Source organism: Diceros bicornis, chromosome 15 (genome assembly GCF_020826845.1).
Source record: "Diceros bicornis minor isolate mBicDic1 chromosome 15, mDicBic1.mat.cur, whole genome shotgun sequence".
NCBI lineage: Eukaryota > Metazoa > Chordata > Mammalia > Perissodactyla > Rhinocerotidae > Diceros > Diceros bicornis.
The window spans coordinates 25,493,785-25,518,940 of NC_080754.1; the positions used below are offsets into that span (position 1 = coordinate 25,493,785).

Below are 25,156 nucleotides of genomic sequence, written 5' to 3' on the forward strand. Positions count from 1 at the left end.
AGTGGTCTCCGAAGTCCATGCACTTGTATGAGCATAGAGAGAAGAAGCAGGGAGCAGTCTATTGGGTTTCCTCAACAGGGCCCTTAACTATGTTCTGTCCATATGTCCCCTCCAAGTGGCAAGAGCAACAGTTGCCCCTTTGACAAAAGGCACCTTGATTTACTCTACATTCATTCGACATTTTTTCCTGAACACCATCTATGTATAAGGTGTTCTGCTCAGTGCTGTGGGGGATAGTTATGTATAAGATATGGACCCTATCCTCTAGGGACTTACATTCTAGAAGATCTAGTAAATTATGCTAGCATGGGAACTGTGCTGATTGAGAGGAGTGTTAAAAAAGGGCCTTTCATCAGATGACGGCCTTAAAGAGTCATTTCAGCTCTTCAGAGCACAGCAGCCTGGGAACTGGGTCAGCGCTTGTGGTAATGTTAGTCTCACTGAGAAGAGAGCCTGCAGTTGGAGCCCCCACCAGTCATCTGCTTATCAGGGAAGTGCCCATCACCAAGGAAAAGATGGTCCAATCCTGACAGAAGCGTCACGCTTGTCCACTCTGAATTGCCAGCATGGCTGCTACCTGTCATGAGGCAGAATTACCTGAAAAAAATTCCACAAAGACAAATGGGATATTCAGGAATGGTAGCAATGCCTTCAATTAACAGGTTTCCCAGGCTAAAAACCCAGGACTGACTTTCAACCAGTACAAGCCTATGTAGCCAATATGAGGTGTTGAATGTCCTGACAGTTATCCACACCAGTTGCTAAATAGCAGTGCCTTCAAATGCCCCCTCGCTGCCCTTCCCAGTGTTGCCCAGACCTCCCCAGAATCTAATAAGTGAAGGGTTAATCCCTGGCCCAGCGGGGGGCCTCCAGATACTGCTCCAGCCCCAGGGCAGGTATCAGTGTTGGTCAGTGCCTTACAGGTTATTAAATACTTTGAAAATCACCCCTGAACAAGTCTCCATTGAGTCTTGAGGTCGTAGCCCTGTGCTAGGTGTTGGAGATGCACATCTCTGGGATTGAAGAGTCATAAGTATAAAATGAGAAATAAACTCCTCGAGCATTTGATATCCTTGAAAATAATGGATTAAGCCTGCAAGAGGAGGTTTGAGAACTGTTTTGGCGGGCTGAAGGGAGATGGGGTTCTCACTCTTTCTCCCTGTGGCACTCCAGGCCTCCAACATAGAAACCAAGCAGGAGTGGATCAAGAACATTCGAGAGGTGATTCAAGAAAGGATCATTCACCTGAAAGGAGCTTTAAAGGAGCCAATTCAGCTCCCCAAAACACCAGCCAAACAGAGGAACAATAGTAAGAGGTAACCAGCGTCTCTCCCCCCAGCACTGCCTCACAGGCTTCCGGGAGCGGGAACAGGGTGAACCTTTGCTTCCACGGGGGCATCGTGCTCTGCAGGTGGCACCCCTCTCCGTGAAGGGGAGGGGTGGCACTGCTCTCCACCCCTCTCCACCGAATTCTACCTAAGATGAGTCATCCCCTCTTTAAGCATCTCGTTGGTTACTGTCAATGAAATTCAGCAGGGTCTCACTGAGCTTATTTTTGAGAGACACTCTGCCAGGTGCTGCAAGAAGATAAAAGGAAGTGTAAGATGAATCCATCCCCTCAAGAACCATCTCACCGTCATGTCTCACCCATGGACTAGTTAGACAAGAAGAACCAGTACCACATGTAGGGACAGTAAATGCTGTAAGAATTCAAAGAGAGGGGACTTTAGATGAGCACCAGAGTAGAGTGTCTGGGGAAGGCTTTGGGAAGGAGATGGGCTGTGAGTGGGGAGCTCTCTCGACTGTTTAGATGGTAAAAGGGCCTTGCACACTGTAATGTGTGGGGGGTACGATGGTTGGGTTATCCTTACAGCTCTTACTGCAGCCCCCCAGAGTCCTCACCCTCATTCATCCCAGATAAGCAATGTGATCGGGCAGACAAGGACTTATTCTTTGTATCTTCATCTCTCTGGGCCCTTCTAATCCCAGTTTCCCTTAGAACAGTGGATGACTTCTTAAGTATTTCTTTCTCAAGTCTCCCTGTGACAGTCACCTACAATGAGTCTTTTAGGGCACTTCAAAAGAAAGCATACAAACACTTCATGTCAACTTTGGGAAAAAAAAAAAAACGGACTTCTGGGGCTGATGCTCATTGATGGTAACAGGCTCTTCTCTCCTCCCCTCTTCCTGAATGGAATACATCCGGAAGATTTAGTTGACCCTTTGGCGCCAACCAGTATACACAAGCGGGGAGCCACCACAGGGCCTGCAGAGTAGCAGCATTAGTCCAGAGGGAGGTGGTAGCCAAAAGAAGGGTGTGACTAAGGTAGAGAGAGGTACCACACAGGGCAGAAGCCCCAAGACCGGTGTGGCCAGCATAAGGTCACCTCTCAGTGCTAAAAAGATAAATTGAGACTGTATTGGGGGAGGGGTCATTTTGATTTCAGTTACCCATGTCCAGAGTCCAGGTAAGGGGTAGATTCAGCTTAGCACTAGAGACAGACCCTGCTGCAGGAAGCCTCTACTTTAATAAAGAAGACAGAATGGAAACAGTTATAAAGAACTGAATGTCCAGGACCATAGTGGGAAAGGATATTCAGGTGAGGCTGGCTAGAGTTACTCTGTGAAAGAGCCCCTTTTTCCTATAGTAGGAGAGTTTGAGCATCTCTCGAACATGGGATGGACATGACATACCTTGGAAATACCCCCCACCTTTTCTCTGTCATTGTCCTGTGATGAGAGGGTAAGAAACCTTGCAGACACTGCAGAGAACAGCCAGGCAATCTGTAATTTCATGAGCTTGGCTCACTGGATATGGGGACAGGGTTTACGGAGGAGTGGATTGGCTTAGAGAATACTCCCACACTTCTGGATGGGCTCCCCACATCCCCCAGAACTGGCTCCATCTGGAGTGGACCAGAAAGGCCTGCTTAGTGGGAAGCAGAAAGTACAGCCAACTTGCAACTATCTACAAATGGTGGGGAGCAGTGGCCCAGATATCTAAAACAACAGATGATCTAAAAGTCCTTTATTTTTAGTTTTGAAATACATCACATAATTTCTTTTTACAGCAGATTTTCCTTCGTACGAATGTGTGGCTTATATTATTAAAATAAGTTGACATTTCCCAAGCCCGCAAGTGTTTGGTGAAAGAGCAGTCAACTTAGAAGTGTTCTGGGGAGAAAACACTTGTTATGTCTAGTAGACACTGTCTGTATACATATGCATCACATGTATGCCCACATGCACACCCATGTCCACATACACTCACATCCACCAGATTGTGGTTGTTTAGACTCTGTGAGGTAGCTTCAATATATGGGGCATTTTGCTATGTGGTGACATCCTCAGGCAGTGAGTTCCCATTCCTTCTAATACCATTACTTCTCCATAAGCAGCATCAGGGCTGTGACTTTCATCAAAGCCTCTGTGGGAAGAGCTGTCATTTCCTGTGCTAATTTATGCAAGCCCTGGCCCACATCTGCTCCAGTTTTTCCTGACACAGACCATTCAGCCTTCACCAGTTCCCAGGCGTCTAATCCCACTTGGCCCTGGCTGTGGGTTCAATGCAGAACTGTGGGTTCGACACAGTTCTAAGCTGGAGAGCTGAAGGAGCCTGTGAGTGGGACAGCTATACGGTCCAGGGCCCAGGAAGGAGTCCAAAGGCAAGATTGCTCTCGGGAGCCGTCTTATCAGGCGCTCGGGAGCACAGCTGGCTCAAAAGCTGCTGTGGATTCTGTGACTGTTCTCTTATTTTTGAGAAGATGCCTTGGCCTTCTGTGTTGATAAGAAGTCATTGTAAATAAGCATGAGATCAACAAGACCCACCAAAATGAAGGCAATAAACTCCTCCTCCATCCCCAGGAGTTGAGAGTCCAGCATCAGGAACTTTCCAAAGATAATCTCCCCTGGAGAAAATATCCCACTCCATTTTCTTGAGCAGAAGAAACACAAGTCAAAAAAATATCTTATCAGTTCTGTTTTCTTTATATTCCAGCTATAAGCCAACCCCCATCTTGTTACAGCAGCAGAAAAACTACTTGAATACCCTGAACTCTGGGATTGTTGGCGATGACCCAGTCAGCCGGATAGAAGCCTAGGTTCTAAGTAGGATATGCCTCTTCCTACTGCCTATTATAGACCCAGTCCCAGGAAAAGTAATTGCCCCCTCTGCACCATGGGCCAGAGGAGTTATGGAGAAGGAGTCATTTTGTGTTCAGTTATCAACATAGTGATTTACCGTGTTTACTAAGTACAAGAGGTGACCTCATTGAAAATCACATAGGGCTGCTCCCTTTAGTGGGATAATTTTAGACAAATCCCTGCTAGAAAGTGCTGAGGCTCTGCCCTGCCAGCCCAGCTGGAAATCCTTGTGTGCTCTAAACCCACATTGGTTCCCCCCACCCCCACCCCTGTTTTTTTCCTCTTCTTCCTACAGGGATGGAGTGGAGGATGTTGACAGCCAGGGGGATGGGAGCAGCCAGCCAGACACCATCTCCATTGCATCTAGGACCTCTCAGAACACAGTGGACAGTGACAAGGTAGGACAGTGCCCCAACCTTCCTTCCCCCAAGACTTCTTGTTGGCTTAACCGCCCCTGGAGAGTTACCCCCAGAGGAATTTCTCCCACTATGGAGCCTAACCACAGGAGCCGGTTGTCTCTTTGTGCCAGCCAAAGGGGAAAGAGCAGGGCTGGAGGAGGTATGTCACAGCGTGGAGACCTTGTCTGAGGGGTCAGAAGATTGGGGCGGTCAGCCAGACCTCTCATGTTGTGAGAGTTTAGCAGAAGTGGGGAGGATGAAGAATGAGAGGGTCTGGGTCTCCTCTCCTTCTGAGCTGCCCCACCCGAGCTGCTTGGGCTGCTCTGCCTTCTGGGAGGCTGGGACTCAGGGAGCTGAGGCTGGGATAGTTTCCTGAGACCTTAGTGGCTGTGATTGGCTCATATTTATAATTATTTGAATGGGGCTCATCACAAAGTTAGACCAAGACCAATGATTTGGGAAATGGCCACAGAGATGCTGGTTGGTAGGGGCCTCCTATCCAAAGGATCCCTGGTGGAAACGATGCCTTCCTCTGGCCAGGTTATTGGGGGTCAGTTCCTGAAGGGTGGAAGACCAGGAAGTGGTGCATGAAACAGCCTGTAGGGATGTAGTAGTCTTGTGAGAAAGCCTGATCACTTGCTCTGTTACATTTGGAGCAAGTAGGCAAAAATTAGGAGCTCTGATAGGGAGTGAGAGAAAGGAGACTGTAGCAGAGACTCAATGCATTTGCTCAAGCTAGGGGAAGAATTCAACTGTCTGAATTTGCAGCAGAGACAGGGGAAGGCTTTGTCTCTGACCCTACTCTCACTCGCTTACCTCAGGGTTGGAAGGGTATGAGATGATCTTTTCCTGCATATTAGTAGTTTTATTAATGAAGATATGAATTTAGCCCTAGTATTTAGACCTATTATTTTGGCCTAGTCCTTCAGCCCCAGGCAACAGGCTGTGTCCTTGCTTCATTTTAGTTTCCTAAGTTATGAGTATTTTTTTAAGATGATATGCATTCATTAGAATTTTTCTTAATTTTTTTCTTACTGGGAAGAGAAGGCTATGCCCAAAATCTCCTAAAATCATGGTGCTAAATCATGCTCTAGACCAGTGTTCAAGGACATTCAAGGTTTTTCTATCTGACATCATGCCTTCAAGTTTCTAAGCCATTTTTGACTATCAGAGTGGATGGAAAATTGGTTTTTTCCACTTGTAAAAACATACAAAGAAAACTATTTCTGTACTTTCCTTTCTCCTCTGATCTGTTGTTTAGAAATATAACCTAGAATATCCTATGAATGAAAGCGTTTCTTTTTAAACAGTCGGTGGTAAGTGAAGTGCAGTGTTTCCCATGTTCAGACATAGCCTATTAGTTTCATGGTCCAGGGGATGCATTCCTTCCAGCGGCTACTCCATCTTCCCCCCAGCCCTGACTTAAACACAGACCCCCACGCTAGAGCCTTTTGCCTCAGGAAGCCCTCAGCTCCAGTCATTCCTTGTCTTCTGGCAAGGTAAGGGGGGCTAGATTAGAACACCTCTGACAGCAAGCATTTCATTATCAGTGAGGAATCCCAGTCCTTACACGTTATTCTACAAGTAAGGAAACTGAGGCTCAGAAAGACTGAGTGACTCACCCAAGAAAATTCTAGTAGTCAGTGGAAAAGCAGGAACTAGAACCCAGATCTCCCTGATTCACTCTCATGTTTTTCCCTTACTCTAAAAGTCAAAGCGTTGAACTCCCAACATTAAGATTAACTCAGCTGGTCAGTCTTTCTGCACATTCCACAAAAATATCAGTCACATATTCATGAAAAAGCACCCACCATGTGCCGAGCTCTGTGCTGGATACTGTAGAGAGATGTGGACTGTTTGTTGAGTGTGAATCCTATTTGTGTAATTTTTGTTTCGTGTGTGTCTCTACAGCCAGGCTGTTAAGCCCTGATGGGGGCAGGGGTTGTGTCTGTCTGTTTCGCTGCTCTACCCCTGGCACACAGTACACACAGATGCTCCGGAAATACTTGTGGAATGAATAATCAGTGGGGGTGTGGTCCCTGATCTCAGGGAACTCCAGCATTAAGAGGCAGCTAAAACAGGTGGTCTGAAAGCAGCCAAATATACAAACATTGTATTTTTAAATATGCTAAAGAAGCCTGGAAATTTCCTTACCTCCAAGCAGAAAGCTTTAGTCAGCTGGTGAGCCTGACCTGTTGGGAACATTAATCCTAACTACCTTCTCAGGCCTTGGGAGACGTGGGCAGCAGGTTGGGAGATGATGAGAGATTCTGTGTTCCAGACACAAAACCTGGGAAATCACTTAGAAATAGTCATACTTTCAGAATAAAATAAAGAAAGGGCCTGTCTGTGACCATGCACTGTAATTTAGAATGTTCTTACTCTTCTAACACATAACAGTGGTAAGAGGACAGCCACGTGTCCCCCTTAGCCTGCACTCCCCTTCCTCAGAGAAACCGTTGATTGGTATCTTTGAATTCATAGATGTTATCAACAGTGTTAAATTTTCCCCTAGCTATCCCAGACGACCAGGGAACTGGTGTCCATTGGTTTCCAAGTGAACTTTAGAGTCAGGTGAACAGACTCTGAAGAAGAGAAAGATAACAAAGTGGGTCGATTCAGGTAAACTGAACCGTATTCAACAGAAGGGCAAACAAGGGTGGCTGTGGGGAGGGGATGGGGCAGAGACACCTCACAGGGATCAGGGTTATCTCAACAATGGGTTTCTAGAAAAGGCCCCAGTCTTCCTCTTCTAACCCAGAGGAATTAGAATAGTGGCACTATGGGCTGGGTAGATGGGGAAAATGTAACCATTAAAGGGCCATGACAGACCGACTTGAGGAGCTGTGGGGCCCTGGCACCTCTCCAGTCACCTTGTGTATTTTGTGTGCTTTTGTGGGTGGAAGGGGTTTAAACACACTTGGGTTCAAATCCCAGCTCTGGCATTTACTCTCTGTGTCATGCTGCATGGGTTACTGCGCCTTAAAACAAAGATGATACCGTCTCACTGAGTCATTAGGAAGATTAAGTAAAATATATTTACTTGGCACCTGTTAGACATTCAGCAAAGGTTAATTTTCCACCCTTATGAGAGGGGAAATAAAAGTTTAGATACTATGAATAAGAGCCCACAATTATTTAGCAGACTATGAGGATCTTTGAAAGTTCTGAGTAGAGTTCTGTGCTCCAGGTTCATCGTTCATTAACTCCTTGTTAGCAGGTTCTTTTCTATATTAGACTTTCTAGATTAGAAATGGAAGTAGCTTCAATTTATCTGTCTATAAACAGAACAACTTACTCCTCTTTCTACTTGCTAGCCCTGAGAGTCCAGGCTTAGATATTTGTTGTTAGCATTGGCTCATGGGGTTATTTTATTATTTAATGGGTTATAATCCATTACTGTCCGGTATTCATTTTAGTCCTCAAATTGTACCACGTTTGGCCAGTGGCAGCCCCTTTATATATTTGAAGATAATTGTCTTGTCTTTTCTCTTAATCTTCTCTGATTGGGTTAGAAGTCCTGTTTCTCCAGCTGTTCTTTGTGTTAATATATTTTCAGACCCTTCCGTAGCCTGGTTGCCTTCCTCTGGATTTACTGCAGTGTGTACTGATCTGTATAAAATGGGGCATCCAAATGGTACACAATACTGCAGATGTAATCTCACTAATGCAAGTTCAGCTCCTGTTCCAGGGCTCCGATGCCTCGTCTCCTCCCTAAGACGTATACCGTGTCTAGCAGGGGTGTATAGTGTTGGCTCATAAAATCTCCACACCTGTTTTCATGGACTGCCCTTAGTGGGGCAGGTGACGTAGTAACCTGAGTGTCGGACTACTTTATATCTATTAGATTTTTCTCTTGTTTAGTTTCATCCCAGTATTCCAGCATGTTTTGAATATAAATTATTTTGTTCAGTATGTCAGCTACATCTCCCAGCATTATTGGGTAAACATACCTTCATCCAAATTCTTGCTAAAAAGACCAGCTTGAAGGCAGAAGACCAGTGCCAGCCCCTTCCTCATTTCTCACTCAGGGTTTGACACTTGGAACCCTCCTTGTCTGACTCTTTTTTGGGAAAGGACACTTGCCACTTTTCTCTATAGCGGAGGAGCTGGGATTGCTTATTTAAGTCATAAATCCTCCCCGGATGAGGAATCAGTCTAATATTCTGAATTCTACGTTAAACACTGACAGAGCCAACATGGGTGCCTCAGCAAATGGCATGAACAGCTTTCCCCAAAGTTGCTTTTGTTCATCCCTCAAACGGATCTGCATAATTAGGTTCTACCTTACACCTGTCCCATGCACAAGTGTTATTTCCCTGAAGGCAAATAGGTGGGCTTACTTTGTTCCATCGTGGTCTGAGCCCCTTCCTGTTCTGTCCAGGAATATGTTCATGCTACTCTGAGCGGGATGTTCCACTGAAGAGTCTTTTGCCTATGTGTGTATTATTAAGTGATGGGGCTTTGCAACCACACTTCAAAGAAACCCAGAATTATAGATTTCTAGTCAAGCAAGGCTGAGTACTGAGGGGGTGGTGAAGAAGTATCTTGTTGTTTAACATGATGGACGTCTGCCGAAGAATTTCCGGCTAATGGCGCAGAAGTGGCCCTCTGCACAGTGATGGTCCTGTGTATGTATTTACCATTTAGTCTGGGTGGGCTAGAGATGCTCAGTAAACGCTTATTGGATTGACCATTACAGACCCATCCTAGTAGGGATACGCTGCATTCACAACTCACTGAATTTCTAGACAGGTCCAGGCTGGCTGGAGACAGTGAGGCTGAAGTGAGATTGAGTTGCAGGTGCCCCTCTCTGCAAAAATTATAAGGGAAAGAACTCTGCCAGAGCATCCCAGGGCTGACTGTGATTTGAATGAGGAATTTCAATAACAAGCTATTGTGATATAAGATATAAGGTGGGCTGATAATGGCAACATGCTGCAGGGGGACAGGAGAATGTCTGGAGAAGCCTGGAGAGTTCAGGATCTAACTCAATGGTTTTTAAACTCTGGACTGTCAAACCAATGTAGTGGGTCCTGACCAAAATTTTGTTTTCTGATTGGGAGGGAAGGCTGGGTTTAGAGATGGTGAGGGCCCAACTAAGGGGAAAGTCAAAAGATTCCTGTGTCACATTGTGTCACTCACTGCAGTATCATGATGCCTGTAACAAGGGGCTGGGCAGCCTGGCTGCAGGAGCCTTCTGGGAACAGACTTCCATAGGGCCTCATCTGGTTTATCAAAACCTGGTAATCCTGATGCCTATACTGTGGGAGCACAGAGCAGGCTGCTAGTGCAAGGGCTATAGTCAGAGGAGGCCCAGCCCCTCACTGGCACATTGATGAGGGCTGGGCCCCTGCACTGGTGCATTGATAAGGGCCAGGCCCCTGCACTGGTGCATTGATAAGGGCCAGGCCCCTGCACTGGTGTATTGATGAGGGCCCAGCTCCTGCTTTAGCACAAAGGGCCAGGCCCCTGCACTGGTGCATTAATGAGGGCCCAGCCCCTGCTTTAGCACATTGATAAGGGCCAGGCCCCTGCACTGGTGCATTGATGAGGGCCCAGCCCCTGCTTTAGCACACTGACGAGGGCCAGGCCCCTGCACTGGTGCATTGATGAGGTCTTAGTCCCCGCACTGGCCTATTCCATCTCTCTTCATTCATGCACTGTGTTGAGGCCCTTCTTACTCCATAGCAGGTGCTGTTCTCCATGCTGGGAGTACAGCAATGAACAAAACAAGGCTCTGCAATCCTCTAGCTTTCTTGTAGGGAGGAAAGGCAAACAACCAGAAAGAGAAAGGATGGTGTCCCTGGTCTTCTGCTAGTAGCATCAGAGATGAAAGGCTACTCAGTTTGTCTTCTAAGGAAAAGTGGGCTCTTGTTGCAATTGGAAGAACTTGAATTAGATGTAAGAAGTTATTTCCCCTGTAGAGATTAGCATTAGGGGGACAGATGACCAAGGGGGAAAAAAATAGAATCTCTTCATTTAAATAGGCTCATAGATAGAAAAAAGCCCCCAAAGAATAGGGATAGGATAGGACTACTTGGGGGAGTGTGGGAAGGGAGGAAGGAGCATCCTGGGTCTATTTCCCTAGAAGCAGAGTCTGAGACTGAGAGTCCTGTGCATGTAATTTACAGAGGGTGTGTTTTCAGGAGAAGGGCAGGACCCAGTGGGAAATGAGCTAAGGCAGATATGCACATGGTTTCAGCTGGAGTCTAACTCAGTCTGATCCCTCTGGAGCTCTGCAGCATGAGTTGCACCCAGAGTTTACCCATCTCGAGGCAAGGAGGCCGGCCTTCTGTGTCATCTGTGAGCTGTTAGCAGGCACCAGGGACAAGAGCTGGGGCATGGGTGCCCTGGTGGGAAAGGGGATCTGGGTGGGGTGCAAAGTGTCTACTGCAGGGAGAAAAGGGGATGTAGTAGGAAGGGGATGGGTTTTTAGATCAGGCATAGATTTCAATCCCCAATTATTTACTAGCTGCGTGACCATAAGTGCATCCTTTAATCATTTCGTGCCTCAGTCTCCTCATCTATACAGTGAAGGCAGTGATTTCTGCTTCCCGGTATTTTGAAGGACTAGCCAAGATCCTGTATGAAAGAATGTCTGGGGCAGAGGAGACATGCAGTAGGTCGCTGTCCGGGTGACCGCAGGGCACTCCCATGCAAGAAAATGGATGAATTGCTCCCGGGAGTTTTAAGGGCCCACAGATCACTGGGTTTTGCCACTGAAGAGAAAACCAAGTATCTGGAGATGTGGAGACTCAGCAGTGTTGGGACTAATAAAAATTCTATCACTTCACATGAGGTAATATTTTTCTCTTGACAAATTCTTAAAAACCATCAAGATGGCCCACCCAAGCTTGAGTCTCCAGAGTGTGATTGTGACAGTGTGTTACATTTAGCTGTGGTGCCCGAGCAGGTGAACCACCCAGTGGAGGTCCAGCCCGTTAAATGCAGTATATTAAAAGCCAGAGAAAATGTGGTGGGTCTCCAAGACAGATTCCTCAGCACGTCTGTTTCTCTGCCCTTGGTCTCAGTGGGGCTTGAGGGCCCTAAAATATTTTTTTATAGGGAGAGATTGATGTTGCCTCCTATCCAGTAATAAAACACTTTCTTCTAATCCTTAAATAAACACCTGAGAAGAGGATATAATTGTGCTTCCTGTTACCAGGGCTTGGCATGGATATATCTGAAAGCTGAACTTGGACTTGATAAACTACGTAACCTGGAGTCTTGGTCCCACCCCGCGCCCGACAGGACGGTGGGTTAGAGTCGCTGTACAAATCCTAGATAGAGGCCATCTGGTTTTTCTCAAGGATTTGGTGGTCACGCCAAAGTAGGAAAAATGCCATCTCCACTTTAAAGTTTTAAGCCCAAATTGTGATTTTTTTTTCCAGTTTTCTGAATAATCCAAATCCAGGACTAAATTTGAAAATAAATTTTTTCCTCGTATCGTTCCTTTGTTACTTTGACCTGTGGTAGGCAGGTGGCTGGAGGAGGGGGTGATGGCAGCAGTGGGCAACAAAAGCAGAGGATTTCCTGGTCTTCGGGACGCTGGAAGCTCTCCTCTGTGGCTGCTCTGTCGCCTCCTCAGAAGCACAAGTCTCTCCTCTCCTGAGCCACGTTCAGCACAGTACAAAGGTGCTGGCTTTTCAAAACAAATTGATAAAGTGCAAGGAGTTGAGGTCGCCGGTTTTCCTGGAAATGAAAAGTTGCTCAAATAAATGACTGGCTTCCAGCTGTTGCATACCACCGAAGGGTATGAAATAACTTTGCTGAAAAATATAACCTGGGTTCATGGGGCAAAATCTCTCCTGACAGCAGTGTTTTACTTAATATTTTGGTTTATACTCCATAGCTTGAAAACCTCCCTTGAGAAACCCATCTTTAAAGTTGCCAATCATCTGGAAAAGTGAATACATTTCATACAATACATCAGCCAGTGAGTAGTTTGCTGCACACAGGCAGTTGGCGGGAAACCTCAGAAGTGCTCTCGTGGTGCTCAGAGCACTGAGCCTGCACAAATCTCTGTGTTTCCGGGGGCGGCATTGCCCAGGTGTCTGTTAGAGACATAGGGAACCTGCAAAAGGTGATTTGCTGGTAGATTATATCTACATGTGATAGCTGCAGGGGTAGCCAGAGGCCAGATTTGAATCAGGGTGAGTTTGGAATTTGGAAACATAGACGCTTAGGGAAGAAAGGAACTTTAGAAATCATCTAGCCCTCTGCCTTCATCCTGTTTAAAAGGAACAAATGACTTGCTCAGAGTCACAAAGCCAATTAATGGCAGAGCTAAGACTCAAACCCAAGTCAAGCTCCTGCCTGTTAAATTGGATTAAAAACTTAGTACTTTCGTAGTAACGCTAATAGTTGAGCTTCAGAACCTTGTAGCAAAAAACAGACACTATTGTTACCCCCTTCTTCAACTGCCTGTGCACCACCCTGCCCCAGCCCCTGCAAATCCATAGTGACCCAAAGTAAATTACACAGTGGTTCTATAGCCCCGTCCTGTGTCTCCAGGGCTGGCGCATGGTGAAAAGGAAAGAAAACTTCTCCAGTATTAATGCCTATCACAGATTTTGATACGAAGTACTTGTGACTCATATGGTGGCCTTGGTGGGGGTGTGATTCTGCCCCACACAGTCTTCAAGCCTCTCAAGGCAAACTCCTGGTTGGGCTCTGAGAGCTTGGCAGTGAGCACCGAGATGTGGCAAGACAGATACCCGCCTCCAAGCCGCCTGGGAGTGCTGAGTCTCCGGAACGGGCTCAGTCCCGCCGCAGCCCAGCACAAATGTAAATGCTATTTTTAACAATTTTGGTGGAAGGAGAAAGCAAATTTGAGAGCAAGCCAAGATGTTAAAGTGGATTAGCTGGGGACAGTCCAAGGCAAACAAGACCCAAGTGAGTACGCCTCCCACCGGATGTGTTCTGCTGGGGACAAGGGACATGAGAAGGGGAGATGGCACAGATGGAGGGTGGGGAGGGCAGAGCAAGACTTGGAGGCTGTAGGCAGGGAGAGAAGTGGCAGCTCTCAGGGCAAGGATTTTACTGGCGTATTCCGCACAGACCTCTTGGCATATCACTTACCCTTTTTTCCTTTTGTGTCAGTTAAAAAGTTGTTTTAGTGCAGAACAGAATGACTGATTCTCTTAATAAAGCTAATGGTTGGGGGAAGCAGGTGGTGGGAAATATTGTTCTTAAAAAGTTGAGCTCCTGGGTGACTAGAAGTGACACCAGGAGTATGGTATCTAGAGGTAAGCTCTCCTGGGGGGTATGCAAATTAACTCTTAGAAACTTCAAGCAGAAATGTTACTAGAAATGAAGGTCTGGAGCCAAAGCAGTGAGGCTAGAGTGGATGGGGCAGGTGACGGTGGCTTTGAAGTGGTGACTTTGCTTTAGCTGTGCTATGCTGTAAAATGTGACATATGTTACCTGTGGCCATAACATAGGATTCTTGGAAAAAGCCTGTTGCATAGACAAGTGGGTAGATATTACCCTGTTTCTTAAGTTAGTTTTTTTTGTGTGTGTGTGAGGGAGATCAGCCCTGAGCTAACATCCATACTAATCCTCCTCTTTTTGCTGAGGAAGACCAGCTCTGAGCTAACATCTATTGTCAATCCTCCTCCTTTTTTTCTTCCCCAAAGCCCCAGTAGATAGTTGTATGTCATAGTTGCACATCCTTCTAGTTGCTGTATGTGGGACGTGGCCTCAGCATGACCGGAGAAGCGGTGCGCCGGTGCACGCCCGGGATCCGAACCCCGGCCGCCAGTAGCAGAGCACGTGCACTTAACTGCTAAGCCACCGGGCCGGCCCTACCCTGTTTCTTGATCTTGAGCTTAGATTGAAAATGCTTGCTTGGGTTTTACCTGCCTGACAGCTTAGTGTCACTTCCTCTGCTGATGGCTACTGTCCACCTGTCTGCCACGACCAGTGTAATGTGGTAGCTGGGTAATGGGGATGGTGGATATAAGGATTTGTGGCATTAGGGTGAGATGATGTGAATCTGTTGCCAGAAAGCAGGGCCTTGTCAAAAGAAACAAGTTTGAATGTCCTCCATGGTGGCCTTCTACAAGGAGCCACAGTGAGGATGTGACTTTGGCTCAGAGACTCTTCCAGGGGCACTAAGTAGCAGATGCCCACCAAGGGGAGAAGCCTGCCTCTGCCCTGGTAGCTCTTCCCGTGGAGAGAAAACTGCTGGAAGAAGAGGCAGAACTGTGCAGACTGGACCCACTACAGATGTCCACGCCCTAGTTTCAACCAGACCCTATCACTGCTAATCAGTCTTTCTGTTCTCCTGCTGTGGTCCACGTGGACCTGGCCTTGATTGTGTAGAGTGGTCACTTCCTTCTGTTGGGGCTTATAGTCAATTTTCAGCCTCCCCATATGTAAGGGTTTAAAGTTGAGTCTTCCTAGTTCAGAACGTTCATCTAGTATCTTTTTTTTTTTATGCTTTAATTGGTTCTTTTGAAATTACTAGATGCAGAGAGATGTATACATTAACTAGAAGTTCCGGAGAGCTGTTCCTCTGATCTGCGTGAACCCTGTTGATGCTGGCTGTGAAATGCTTAGTGAGAGCTCCTGTATACATTGCTCTTTGCCCTGTACCAACTGCAAGGGCTTATTATACTCCTCTCTCACCTTTGTGACGTACTGAAGGGAAAAAAAACAGGCTCTATATTTTACCACGTCCATCTCCTGTCTCCTGCTGGCTGGTGTCCTCTCAGCTGCAGGAACGGGGTTTAAAAAGTTTCACTTACTCTTTGCTGTTGCTCACTTACATGTGGATGACTGACTAAGTGAGCATTAGAGGATATTAAAAATTCATTATCTTTTCTTTTCCTCAGGATTTTGATGTATGCTATCTTGTTATCTCGTTTATTAATTCATCAGCCGTTTATGGAGCTCCTACTACATGGTAGGCACCATTCTAGACACAGAGGAGATGGCAGTGAACAAAACAGACAAAGCAACCTGGTGGCCTGCTTAGACCTTTCTCTGTAGTGCTGATGTTAGCCTAAATATGCTCAATTTTCGGGCATTTGGAATGCATTGGAACTTCTTTTTTTTTTTTTTTTTTTTAACTTCTACCTCCACATATGTCTCTGTGACTGACACCATTGCAGCTTTTATTTTAAAAAGAACTCAGCAGTTCTTTTAAAAAGACCATTTGGGAGTTCTTAATGGTAGTCCCTGAATTTTTAATTCCCTGATTCATAACCATTTCTAACTAGAATGCTAGATTTCCCCCCACTGTCATCTTTCGGCTATGGTTGCAGTCAGCAGATTCCTGATTAGGGAAGGTTACATTCATGGCAGGTAGATATTCTAGACAAAGAGGAAAGATTAGGAAGTATTCACATAACCTCCAAGTATTTTTAAATTTCTTCTATCATAAAACAGCTAGGAATATCAGATGAAAATTGTTCTTTAAAATGAGAATTTTTCTGAAAAAAGGGATGTGAGGGGATAAGGAGTGGGGAAAATAGTTTGTTAAACTCCTTCCTCTCCCCACTGTACCCCACAACCTCCCAAAACAAGAACAGTCACGATTTTTATGCCTCTTTACACACAGGCTATTAAGAACCTTTATTGCATTCATGAAAAATTTCTTGAAAAATCCCAAAAGAGAAAGATTTTTAGCATATGTTCTCTAACATTCAAATTTAAGACAATAGTTTTAACAGGGGCCTATAAAGTCCAAACTACTAAACTGGTTGTTATTTAAAGGGCAAACAAGTAGGCACTACCATTAACACATGACCAAGCAGAAAAATCCATTAATGGAGAAGAATGAAATTAGTTAGAGGCAGAATAGAAAATTATTTCAAGTATATTGATACACTGAATTCATTCTTTTATTCAACATAATTTTGTTGAGTGTCCACTGATGACCAGATACCACGGAGATTCAGGATATATAAGAACAATCTCAGTCCTTGTCCCATTCGTCTGAGTTATTACCCCTAAGTGTCTTATGTATGATACCAAATAGAGTGGTTATATACGTGTTACATGTATTTATGAAACAAGACAGTTGTACTTAGCACTTCCGTTATGCCGGTTGCTGTGCTAGGCATCAGAGAAATTACAAAGATGAATGTGTCAGATGAGATACATACTTACCATACAAATGTTACGTTTTATAATCGAAGTATACCCACTTCCAACAACAAACTTAACCTGGGAACCAGGGAAGGCTTTTACACCAGAAGGGCAATTCCAGCTGGGCCTTGAAGTTCATCTTCCTTTCTGTTTCTCCTCCTTTGTATCAATTTTGATCCCAAAATAATTATTCTAATCATGGGCGATATGTAAAAGAGCAGTGCTACTGATACATCTGTATCCAGTATTTTATTTCAGTGTAGAATTAGACTTTTTTTTTTTTAAATGGACTGTTAGCTCTGGTAGGAACTATTCAAAAGTTCCCTTAGAATATTTACCAAAACCTTCTTATAGTTCCTCATAAACATCTAATTAAACCTGTTTTTCCTTAAACATGCACTCAAGATTTTTAAAATGAACTTTTGAAGCAATAAGACATACCTATAGTTCAAAGTGTAGGTATTCTTCTAGAGATATTATTTAAAAATATAAAGCCTCACATACACTTATTTATTCTTTAAAGAATGTTTAAACAAATAGTAGCATACAGTAAATACTGTTTTACACTTTCTCCACATAACAAATCCAGGGAGTTTCATAGCAGGAAATGTAGAGCTGCTTCATTCTTTTTAATGGCTATATGGTATTCCACTACTTACAGTACCATAATTTATTTAACTAGTCCTCTACTGATGGATGTATGGGGTGTTTCCAATCTTTTGCCATTACAAACAAGGCTGTATGTAATTCTTGTACAGATATAGTTTCTCACACTTGTGAGTTGTGAGTATATTAATAGATAAATTTCTAGAAGTGGAATTACTACATCAAAGGGAACCTGCATTTTAAATTTTGATAGATGTTGTCAAATCACCCTCTATAGATGCTGGACCAGTCTACACTCCTTCCAGCTGTGTATGAGCACGAGTTTCCCCACAGTCTTGCAATCTAGTGTATCATCAATGTTTTTTAATCTTTTCAATCTGATATCAGATACTCTAAAAGTAATCTTTATTCATTATGGCTCTTGTATGTTTTATTTAACTGATAATGTTATAACTATTATTTTCTGTTATTTTATTGAAATGTACAGTATTTAATCTATACTGTTACCTAATGAGAGTTATAGGCTTATCTGATTAACTGTTATTTATACTCTTATTTCTATGGATAAAATGCATTCCTAATTATAAATATCTGGTTTATATTAAACTTTAAAAATAAATTAAATGTAAAATATATATGCTAAAAACGCATTAAAGCTACTAAGCAATTGAATGGATAATTATAAAATGAGCATATGTGTAATAACTATGCAGTTCATGAAGCAGGTCATTGCCAGGTTTCCAGAGGCCCCTTGTGTGCCCCTCCCCGGTCACAACCCTGTCCTTTTCCCCTAGAGGTGACCATTTTCCTGACATTCATAATAATAACATCCTAACTTTTCTTTATAATTTTACCTCCTATGTATGTATCCCTAAACAATATCGTTTCAATGTGGCTGTTTTTAAATTTTATATGACTAGAATCATACTGTGTGGTTGGTGTGTGTGTGTGTGTGTGTCTTCTGTCACTCAACACTTATTTTTATGGAATTTATCCATGCTGTTGTATATAGTTGTTCATTCATTTTCATTGTTGTATAGTATTCTAGTGTATAAATATACCACAATTTATTTATCCATTCTATACATGGGATATGTGGGGCTATTGTGAACAATGCTGCATGAATATTCTTGTATATGTATCCTTGTGCACATGTACTTGAGTTTCTCTAGCATGTAAAGCTAGGAGTGAAATTGCTAGGTGAAACAAAGAAAGAAATTCCTAGGTAATAGGATATGTATCTACATATCTTCAACTTTGCTAGATGATGTGAACTATTTTTCAAAATGCTAATGCCAAATTTACATTCCTACCAGTATATATCCTCACCTACACTTGATATTGTCAGACTTCAAAATTTTTGCAGATCTGGTGGGTATGTAGTGATATCTGCTTATGGTTTTGATTTGCATTTCCCTGATTATTAGTGAGGTGGAACACCTTTTCATATCCTTATTGGGCCTTTGGATTTTCTCTTTTATGATGGCTCTGTTCAAGCCTTTTGCTCAGGTGTCTAGTGAATTGGCTGGGTTTTTTTCTCATTCGTTTTTAGGACTTCTTCATATATTCTGGATATTAGTACTTTGTTGGTTATACATGTTTTAAGTATCTGCTCTCGCTCTGTGGCTACTCTTCTCACTCTCTTTATTGTGTCCTGATAAATATCTACTTTGACATTTTGAAGACAACATATTCGTAATTTAGAGGTTCATATGATGCGACATGTGAGACATTTCTTACATTTAGTATTTTAAAATATAACTCACCATTTATCTCTCCACAGAATAGTGTACCAACATGGAAACTTTATGTATAAAGCAGGTTTCCGTCAATCCCTAAGTATACCTCTATTTTAATGAAAGAGTAAGAACTAGTTGACTTCTTAAAATGTATCTGTCTGTCGCATTTTACTCTATACATTATGTGACAGGTAACACAGCTAAAGCGATGAAATGAGTTAGAAAAAATGATGATAAAGGGGGCCAGCCCAGTGGCACACAGGTTAAGTTCATGTGCTCTGCTTTCGCAGCCCAGGGTTCGCAGGTTCAGATCCTGGGCGTGGACCTACACACCACTCATCAAGCCATGCTGTGGCGGTGTCCCACATACAAAATAGGGGAAGGTGGGCACAGATGTTAGCGCAGGGCTAGCTAATGTTCCTTAGCAAAAAGAGGAGGATTGGCAGTGGATGTTAGCTCAGAGCCAGTCTTCCTCACAAAAAAAAAAAAAAGGTGATAAATACATTGGATTTGGAACTTAGCTGTCTGACAAACAGATTCAAGACCCAGGAAGAAGGTCTTTACGTAGCAAAACCAAGCATCTATGTTCACAGGAAAGCTTCTTCAATCCCAATTTTATATGTAATTTTTACTATCTTGGCCATTTAGTTACTTAGCCCATAAGTAAATTAGAAGAGGAGAAAGTTACTTCTGTACAGACACACAAATAGCCACAAAGGCTGAGCTACTGACAGCAAGAGAGGGAGCAGAAAACCTCTGAAAGCAGAAGCTGATGGAGGCATTAACACTCCAACAGTTTGCTTCTAATTAGTGAAGGTACCAGAGTGCTGTGTGACCAGGCATGTCTGAGGACATCCTTGTATTTTGCACTCCACCACAATTTTTACTCATATTGGTGTTTTTAATTGTCAACAGAAGGAGAAATGATATTCAGTGTACTCTGCTTAAGAAGTCAAAGATATTCATAAAAATGGTTAAAATGGGGAGAAAAAATGTTGGTGTTTACCTTTAGTTATCCAGAAAACTTGATTATCCTGACAGGCACATTTCCCAAGGGTTCTGGAGAGCTGAGGTTAGGTTGACTGTGGTTCATGTTAGTGGAATGACTTGTAAAGGTGAAACTCAACTTTTTTCAATTCTAGTGATTGTCTCCAAAAAACTAATACTGCAGTCCTCTGGCATTTATTGAGCGTCTGTAGAATCGACTGTAGTCTGAGCCCCTGTCCTGTCACATGTGGCCTGTGAAGGAGCCTCCTATCTGGTCCCCAGACATTCACTCCTATCTCCCTCCAGGCTCTTCTTCACTCTGCAGCCAAAGTGATCTTTTCAAATACAACCGCTCCACATCAATCTATGGCTTCAAACCCTTCAAAGGCATCCCCTTGCTCTTAGGATGAATATGAATATCCTCAACATGACCTCTGAGGGCTGCGTGTTCTGGACCCATCCCAGGGCCTTTGTACTGGGCCTTTGTTTCCTCTCCCTGGAAAATTCTTTCTCTTCCTATGCTACAGTCTCCCTCTTTTGCTCTCTCTTCTTTCTGATCTTAGCCTATTTTGACCCTCTAACCAAGTCTCCTCCGCAAGTCATATCTCTCACAGAACTCTGTACTGTTATTTCTTGGTACCTATCACCATTAGTAATCATATAAGCATCTGTGTGGTTACATGATTGCCTCCTCCACCAGACTCTAGGTCCATGAGGACAGAGATATATCTGTTTAATACCCCTACTGCATCATCAATCCAACAAAGTACTGATTCATAGAAGGTATGTGGTAAATATTTGTTAAATGAAGAACAAATAAACACAAGCTAATGTGTTTGGCATTGTGGGTAAGAGAGAGATCTAGAAATTGGGACCAAATATAATTAAGAAAATCAAAATTCTAGTTCGAGAAGATAGAGAAGTTTCAGCAATAGACTTTACCAAGTGGGTAGAATTTAACCAGGCAGCACTGATGTTGGGCATGGGGAGGAAAGTCATTCTAAATGGACTAAACAGCAAGAACAGGGTAAGGGAGTAAGGAAAATATAGGGTAAGTTTGGGGCATGCAAAGTAGATGTGCCTGGTTGAAGTTGAGGGTCGTGAGGTGAGCTGTGGGAAATAAGACTGCAATGATCGGTTAGGTCAGATCATGGCAGATGCTGGGCACCATTCAAAGGAATTTAGACTTGATTGAGGAGCACTCAAGAAACACTGAGGGTTACAGAATTCCTTTTATCATCACCTTGATGCATCACTGTCCTTTTCTTCTCTCCTTCCTTCTCTAGACTCAGACAGAGTCTAAGGAAACCTGTCCACAATGTTCTGGATCTCATCCTTTGTGCCCATCTGCAGTATATCAATTCAACACCTCTTCTCTTTCTCCTCTTGTCCCTCTGCCTTCTAACACCTATTTGTTACCTCGTGCTCCCAGTGAGATCTGCGCTTGAACTTCTACTCCTGGTTCTTCTTTGGATCCCCTGCCACCTTCAACAGTAGTTTTGGTTGCTTCAATTCCAATATCCATGACAAAAATTCAAGGAGTCTATCTCTGAAGTGGCTTTACTCCTAACGGTGGTTTCATATTCATTTATTCATTCACTCAACATGTTTTTTTGAGCACCTACTACATGCCAGGCACTGTTCCAGGAGGGAGAAGCAGCCATGACACAAAGCAGGCGAGGCCCCACCCTCAGAAAAGCTAAATTCTACCGTGGAACCAGAAAGCCGACAAGGAAATACAAGAACCAAATGGCGACATAATGAGCACTGTTGCTGCCGGGCGTTTCCAATTCAATGTCTGGCTTTCCCTGAGTCCCAACATCAAAAAATGATTTCCTTTTTCTCTCAAACCAGTAACCTGGTTTGGCTTCACCCTTTGGGGCAGAACAACATGATTTTCCCAGATACCCAGGTTTTATTTGTGGACTCATTTTTGGCATATTCCCTCATAGCCAGTCTGTTACCAAGTCCTGAGAACAATTCCCTTGAAATTGGTCACACCCCCTGGGCAGGCCTTGGTTACCCTTTGCTTAAATTCTTTCGGTCACCCCCTAAATGGCCTCTCTGCTTTCTGGGATTTTGCCCCTACATTTTATCTTTTCTACTGACACCAGATTCATCTTCCTAAAATGTTTCTTTCAACATCTCATGTGTCTGTTAAAAGCCTTCCGTAGCACATTTACTAAAGATAAAGTACAGGCCCATCTCTAAAGGCCTGTATATAGTTTTCCCTTCTACACATGATCCTTTAGAGACCCTTATCTGTTATACACACTGTAATGCACCTACATTAGATTGAATCATATGAAACTGCCATTTTTGTGTATCCAAAATGGTTGACTCTTGACAGTTTATATGTTTCAACCTAATTGCACTTATCAAATAGCTGGTGGCCTGTATGTCTTTCTTCCTGTGTTACATTGTGAGTTCCTTGACGATTGTGTCTTGGTCTCAATGATGCTTATATCTTTACTGTCTCCTGGCTCATAGCAAATAATGACACTCAAATACCCCCACCCATGTCACGCTTTCCTCCTCCTGCTTCCATCCCCTCGAATGCCCACTGACTTTGCCTTGTCACATCCGGCCCACCCCTCACCGCCAGCCTAACTCATGCCTCCTTTGTGGAAATGCTCACTACTTCTCCACGTTAGTTCCTTGCCACCATCTCTGAACCACCTATACTAATATTGCCCCCTCCTCAAAAAATTCAAATATCATTAACATCCAGGGCACACATTGTATGTTTTAGTTTGTATTTGCCACGTTGCTTAGCATAAAGCTGCACCCTTCACAATGAGTTGAAAGATCTCTATTTCTGGCCCTTGTCTTTCACCCTTGGGTCCAGTACCATATTTCCAGCTGTCGATGACGTAACTGCGCTTGGATGACTCACTGCATCTACTCAACAGAACCGAAACTAAACTCATCCTCTACTGTCTCCCAGATCTCCTCCTTGTCTAAGACCCCCATCCACAACTTGACCCCTAAGCCATCTTGGCTCTCCTTCCTTCTCTATCCTCTTCCTGAAATAACATTCCACTGAGTCATCACAGTGATTGCACATTACTCAGCCTGGCTTTATATTTTTGTGTGATATATAAAGTCCATCCCTGGGAGCTTCAAGAGGAGAAGTATGTCCCCCAAACCACAGTAACATTCTCTAGGACCTAGAGCTTCCTGATAAACAAGCCCCTCCCCCTCATCCTGCCCCTCCCCTGGTTCCCTTGCTGCCTGCAAACCTGTCCTCTAACATATGTTATCTGGTAGATATGTGTCATTATCTTTACTAAAGTATAAGGATCTTTCAAATCATAATCGCCTTTGTCTACTCACCTATACTGCATCACCGTGTCTCCAAAATTATTTCTCTGTCCTCCATTTCTGGCCTCGGCAAGAATGTTGTTAGAACACCTCTTCTTCATTATTAGAATGATTTCTGGAGTTCCTTCCTTCAGTGCTTTGTGAGGCAGCGTCTTCTTCCAGTTTGCTGTTGTTTCCATGGGTTAGTTTTTGTCTCAGCAACTGAACCCCGAGATCGGTGAAGATGAGGCTCACGTGTCACACCTCTGTTATCTGCAGTGCACTGAGAGTTAGACGTGCTCAGAAAATACTTGTTTGAATGATATGTTTTATGTGTATAACTTCCGTTTGTGTATATTTACAAATTTGTGTGTGTCTCTGAAGGTGTTTCCCATATATGCTCCAAGGAGTACTCATCTATGTGGTTTGGGAAGCAGGGATATCTTGGATATGTTTCATGGCCGTCAGGCCCATGACATTATAAATCAGTGAGTCATGTGCTCCAAAAGCTCATGGCTGTGGCTGGCACAGGTGAAGAGCCTCCCGGAGCTGCAGCCTGGGGTTACTTTTCTTTCCCACATGCTTGGGGTCTTCCTTTCTCCTCTAAATATGAAAGACTAATTTTTCTGTTAAACATAAAAAGGAATGTGTATGTGTATATATGTGCGTGTTTGTGCTTATGTATGCATATATACATATATATGTATATACATATATGTATGCATGTATGTATATATGAAGGAAATACACCAAAATGTAAATAGTGGTTATTTCTGGATGGTGGCTTTTTCCAAATTCTTTGTGATAAGACAAATTACTTTTATTAACAAAAACCCCAATAGATGTTATTTTTAAAGGACAGGAAGGAACACAATTATTAGATGGTTGCTGAGGTCAACCCTCTGCATGAACCAGGGACAAGGGGACAAGCAGGTGCCTAGTAGGGAATAGAATGATTAGCTTCTCCCCAGGATCTCGAGATGAGAGAAGATGACCAGAGAGTGAACTGGGCTGATGTGCAGGATGGACCAAGGTTGTGAGCTGAGGAATTGGCAACTTTGTTTGGTTGTGAAGGTCACGAGCTTTGGACAATGAAAGGAAAGAGAAGGAACATTCAGGGGATTGGGGGGTTGGGGGTGACAAGGGGACAGTAAGTTCATCAAGGTTTCCCCTCAAACTTAGCTGTTTAGAGAAGTGTGGAAAAGGTGAAGAAAAGCTTGAAATATACTTTCAAATTCATGAAGAGATTTTGTGAAGAGATATACAGTGGGAGAGACAGAAAGCAGACATGTTTCAAGTTTGGTTTTCCAGAGGGAGGGGTTTCCAGAGTGGCTCAGCGTGGGGACACTGGAACCCGGGTTGCGAGGGCACAGAGAGAATCCATTTAGGAACTGCGTTACCCCTGCATGGGCAGCAAGGTTTCAGATAGGTTCATGGTTAGGTCAAGACCCAGCTCTCCTCCATCCCCTTACCACCCCCATCTCCCACAGTCTGAGGGCAGAGGGAATGTCTTCTGATAAGAATTCTTAGTAACGAGGCCATTTCTAACCTTTCTGAACTTGGAACAAAAAAAATTACATGAAACAAACGTTTTCAAGGATGTTTCTCCCACACTGACTAGCTACATAATTCTCTCAGAGGATTGCTTGAGCAGAGGGAGAAGTGGAAAGAGGAAAAACAGGGAGATTGACTCTTCCTCGCTGTGGCTGATTTCTTTTCACTGGGGTGGTGTTCTGGAGGTGGGGAGTGCCCGGCCTGTCACTTGGGAGGGAGCACAGCAGAGAATAACTCTGCACCACTTCCCAGTCCTTCCTGCTCATCACTATGCCGCTCAGCCAACTGGCCCTTATCAGTAACCTCCTCACAGAATTCAGGATGAGG

At 43.9% G+C, this 25,156-nt stretch overlaps 1 protein-coding gene across 5 annotated transcripts in view; it reads left to right on the plus strand.

Annotated features, from left to right (window-relative positions):
• KALRN (kalirin RhoGEF kinase) overlaps positions 1-25,156 on the plus strand; it is a 633,650-nt gene that overhangs the window by 422,612 nt on the left and 185,882 nt on the right. For all 5 annotated transcript variants that reach the window (XM_058555948.1, XM_058555950.1, XM_058555937.1 and 2 more), the window contains exons 32-33: positions 1,174-1,316; positions 4,439-4,541. In XM_058555948.1, the coding sequence (XP_058411931.1) occupies positions 1,174-1,316; positions 4,439-4,541 (246 nt within the window). The remainder of the gene's footprint in view (positions 1-1,173; positions 1,317-4,438; positions 4,542-25,156) is intronic.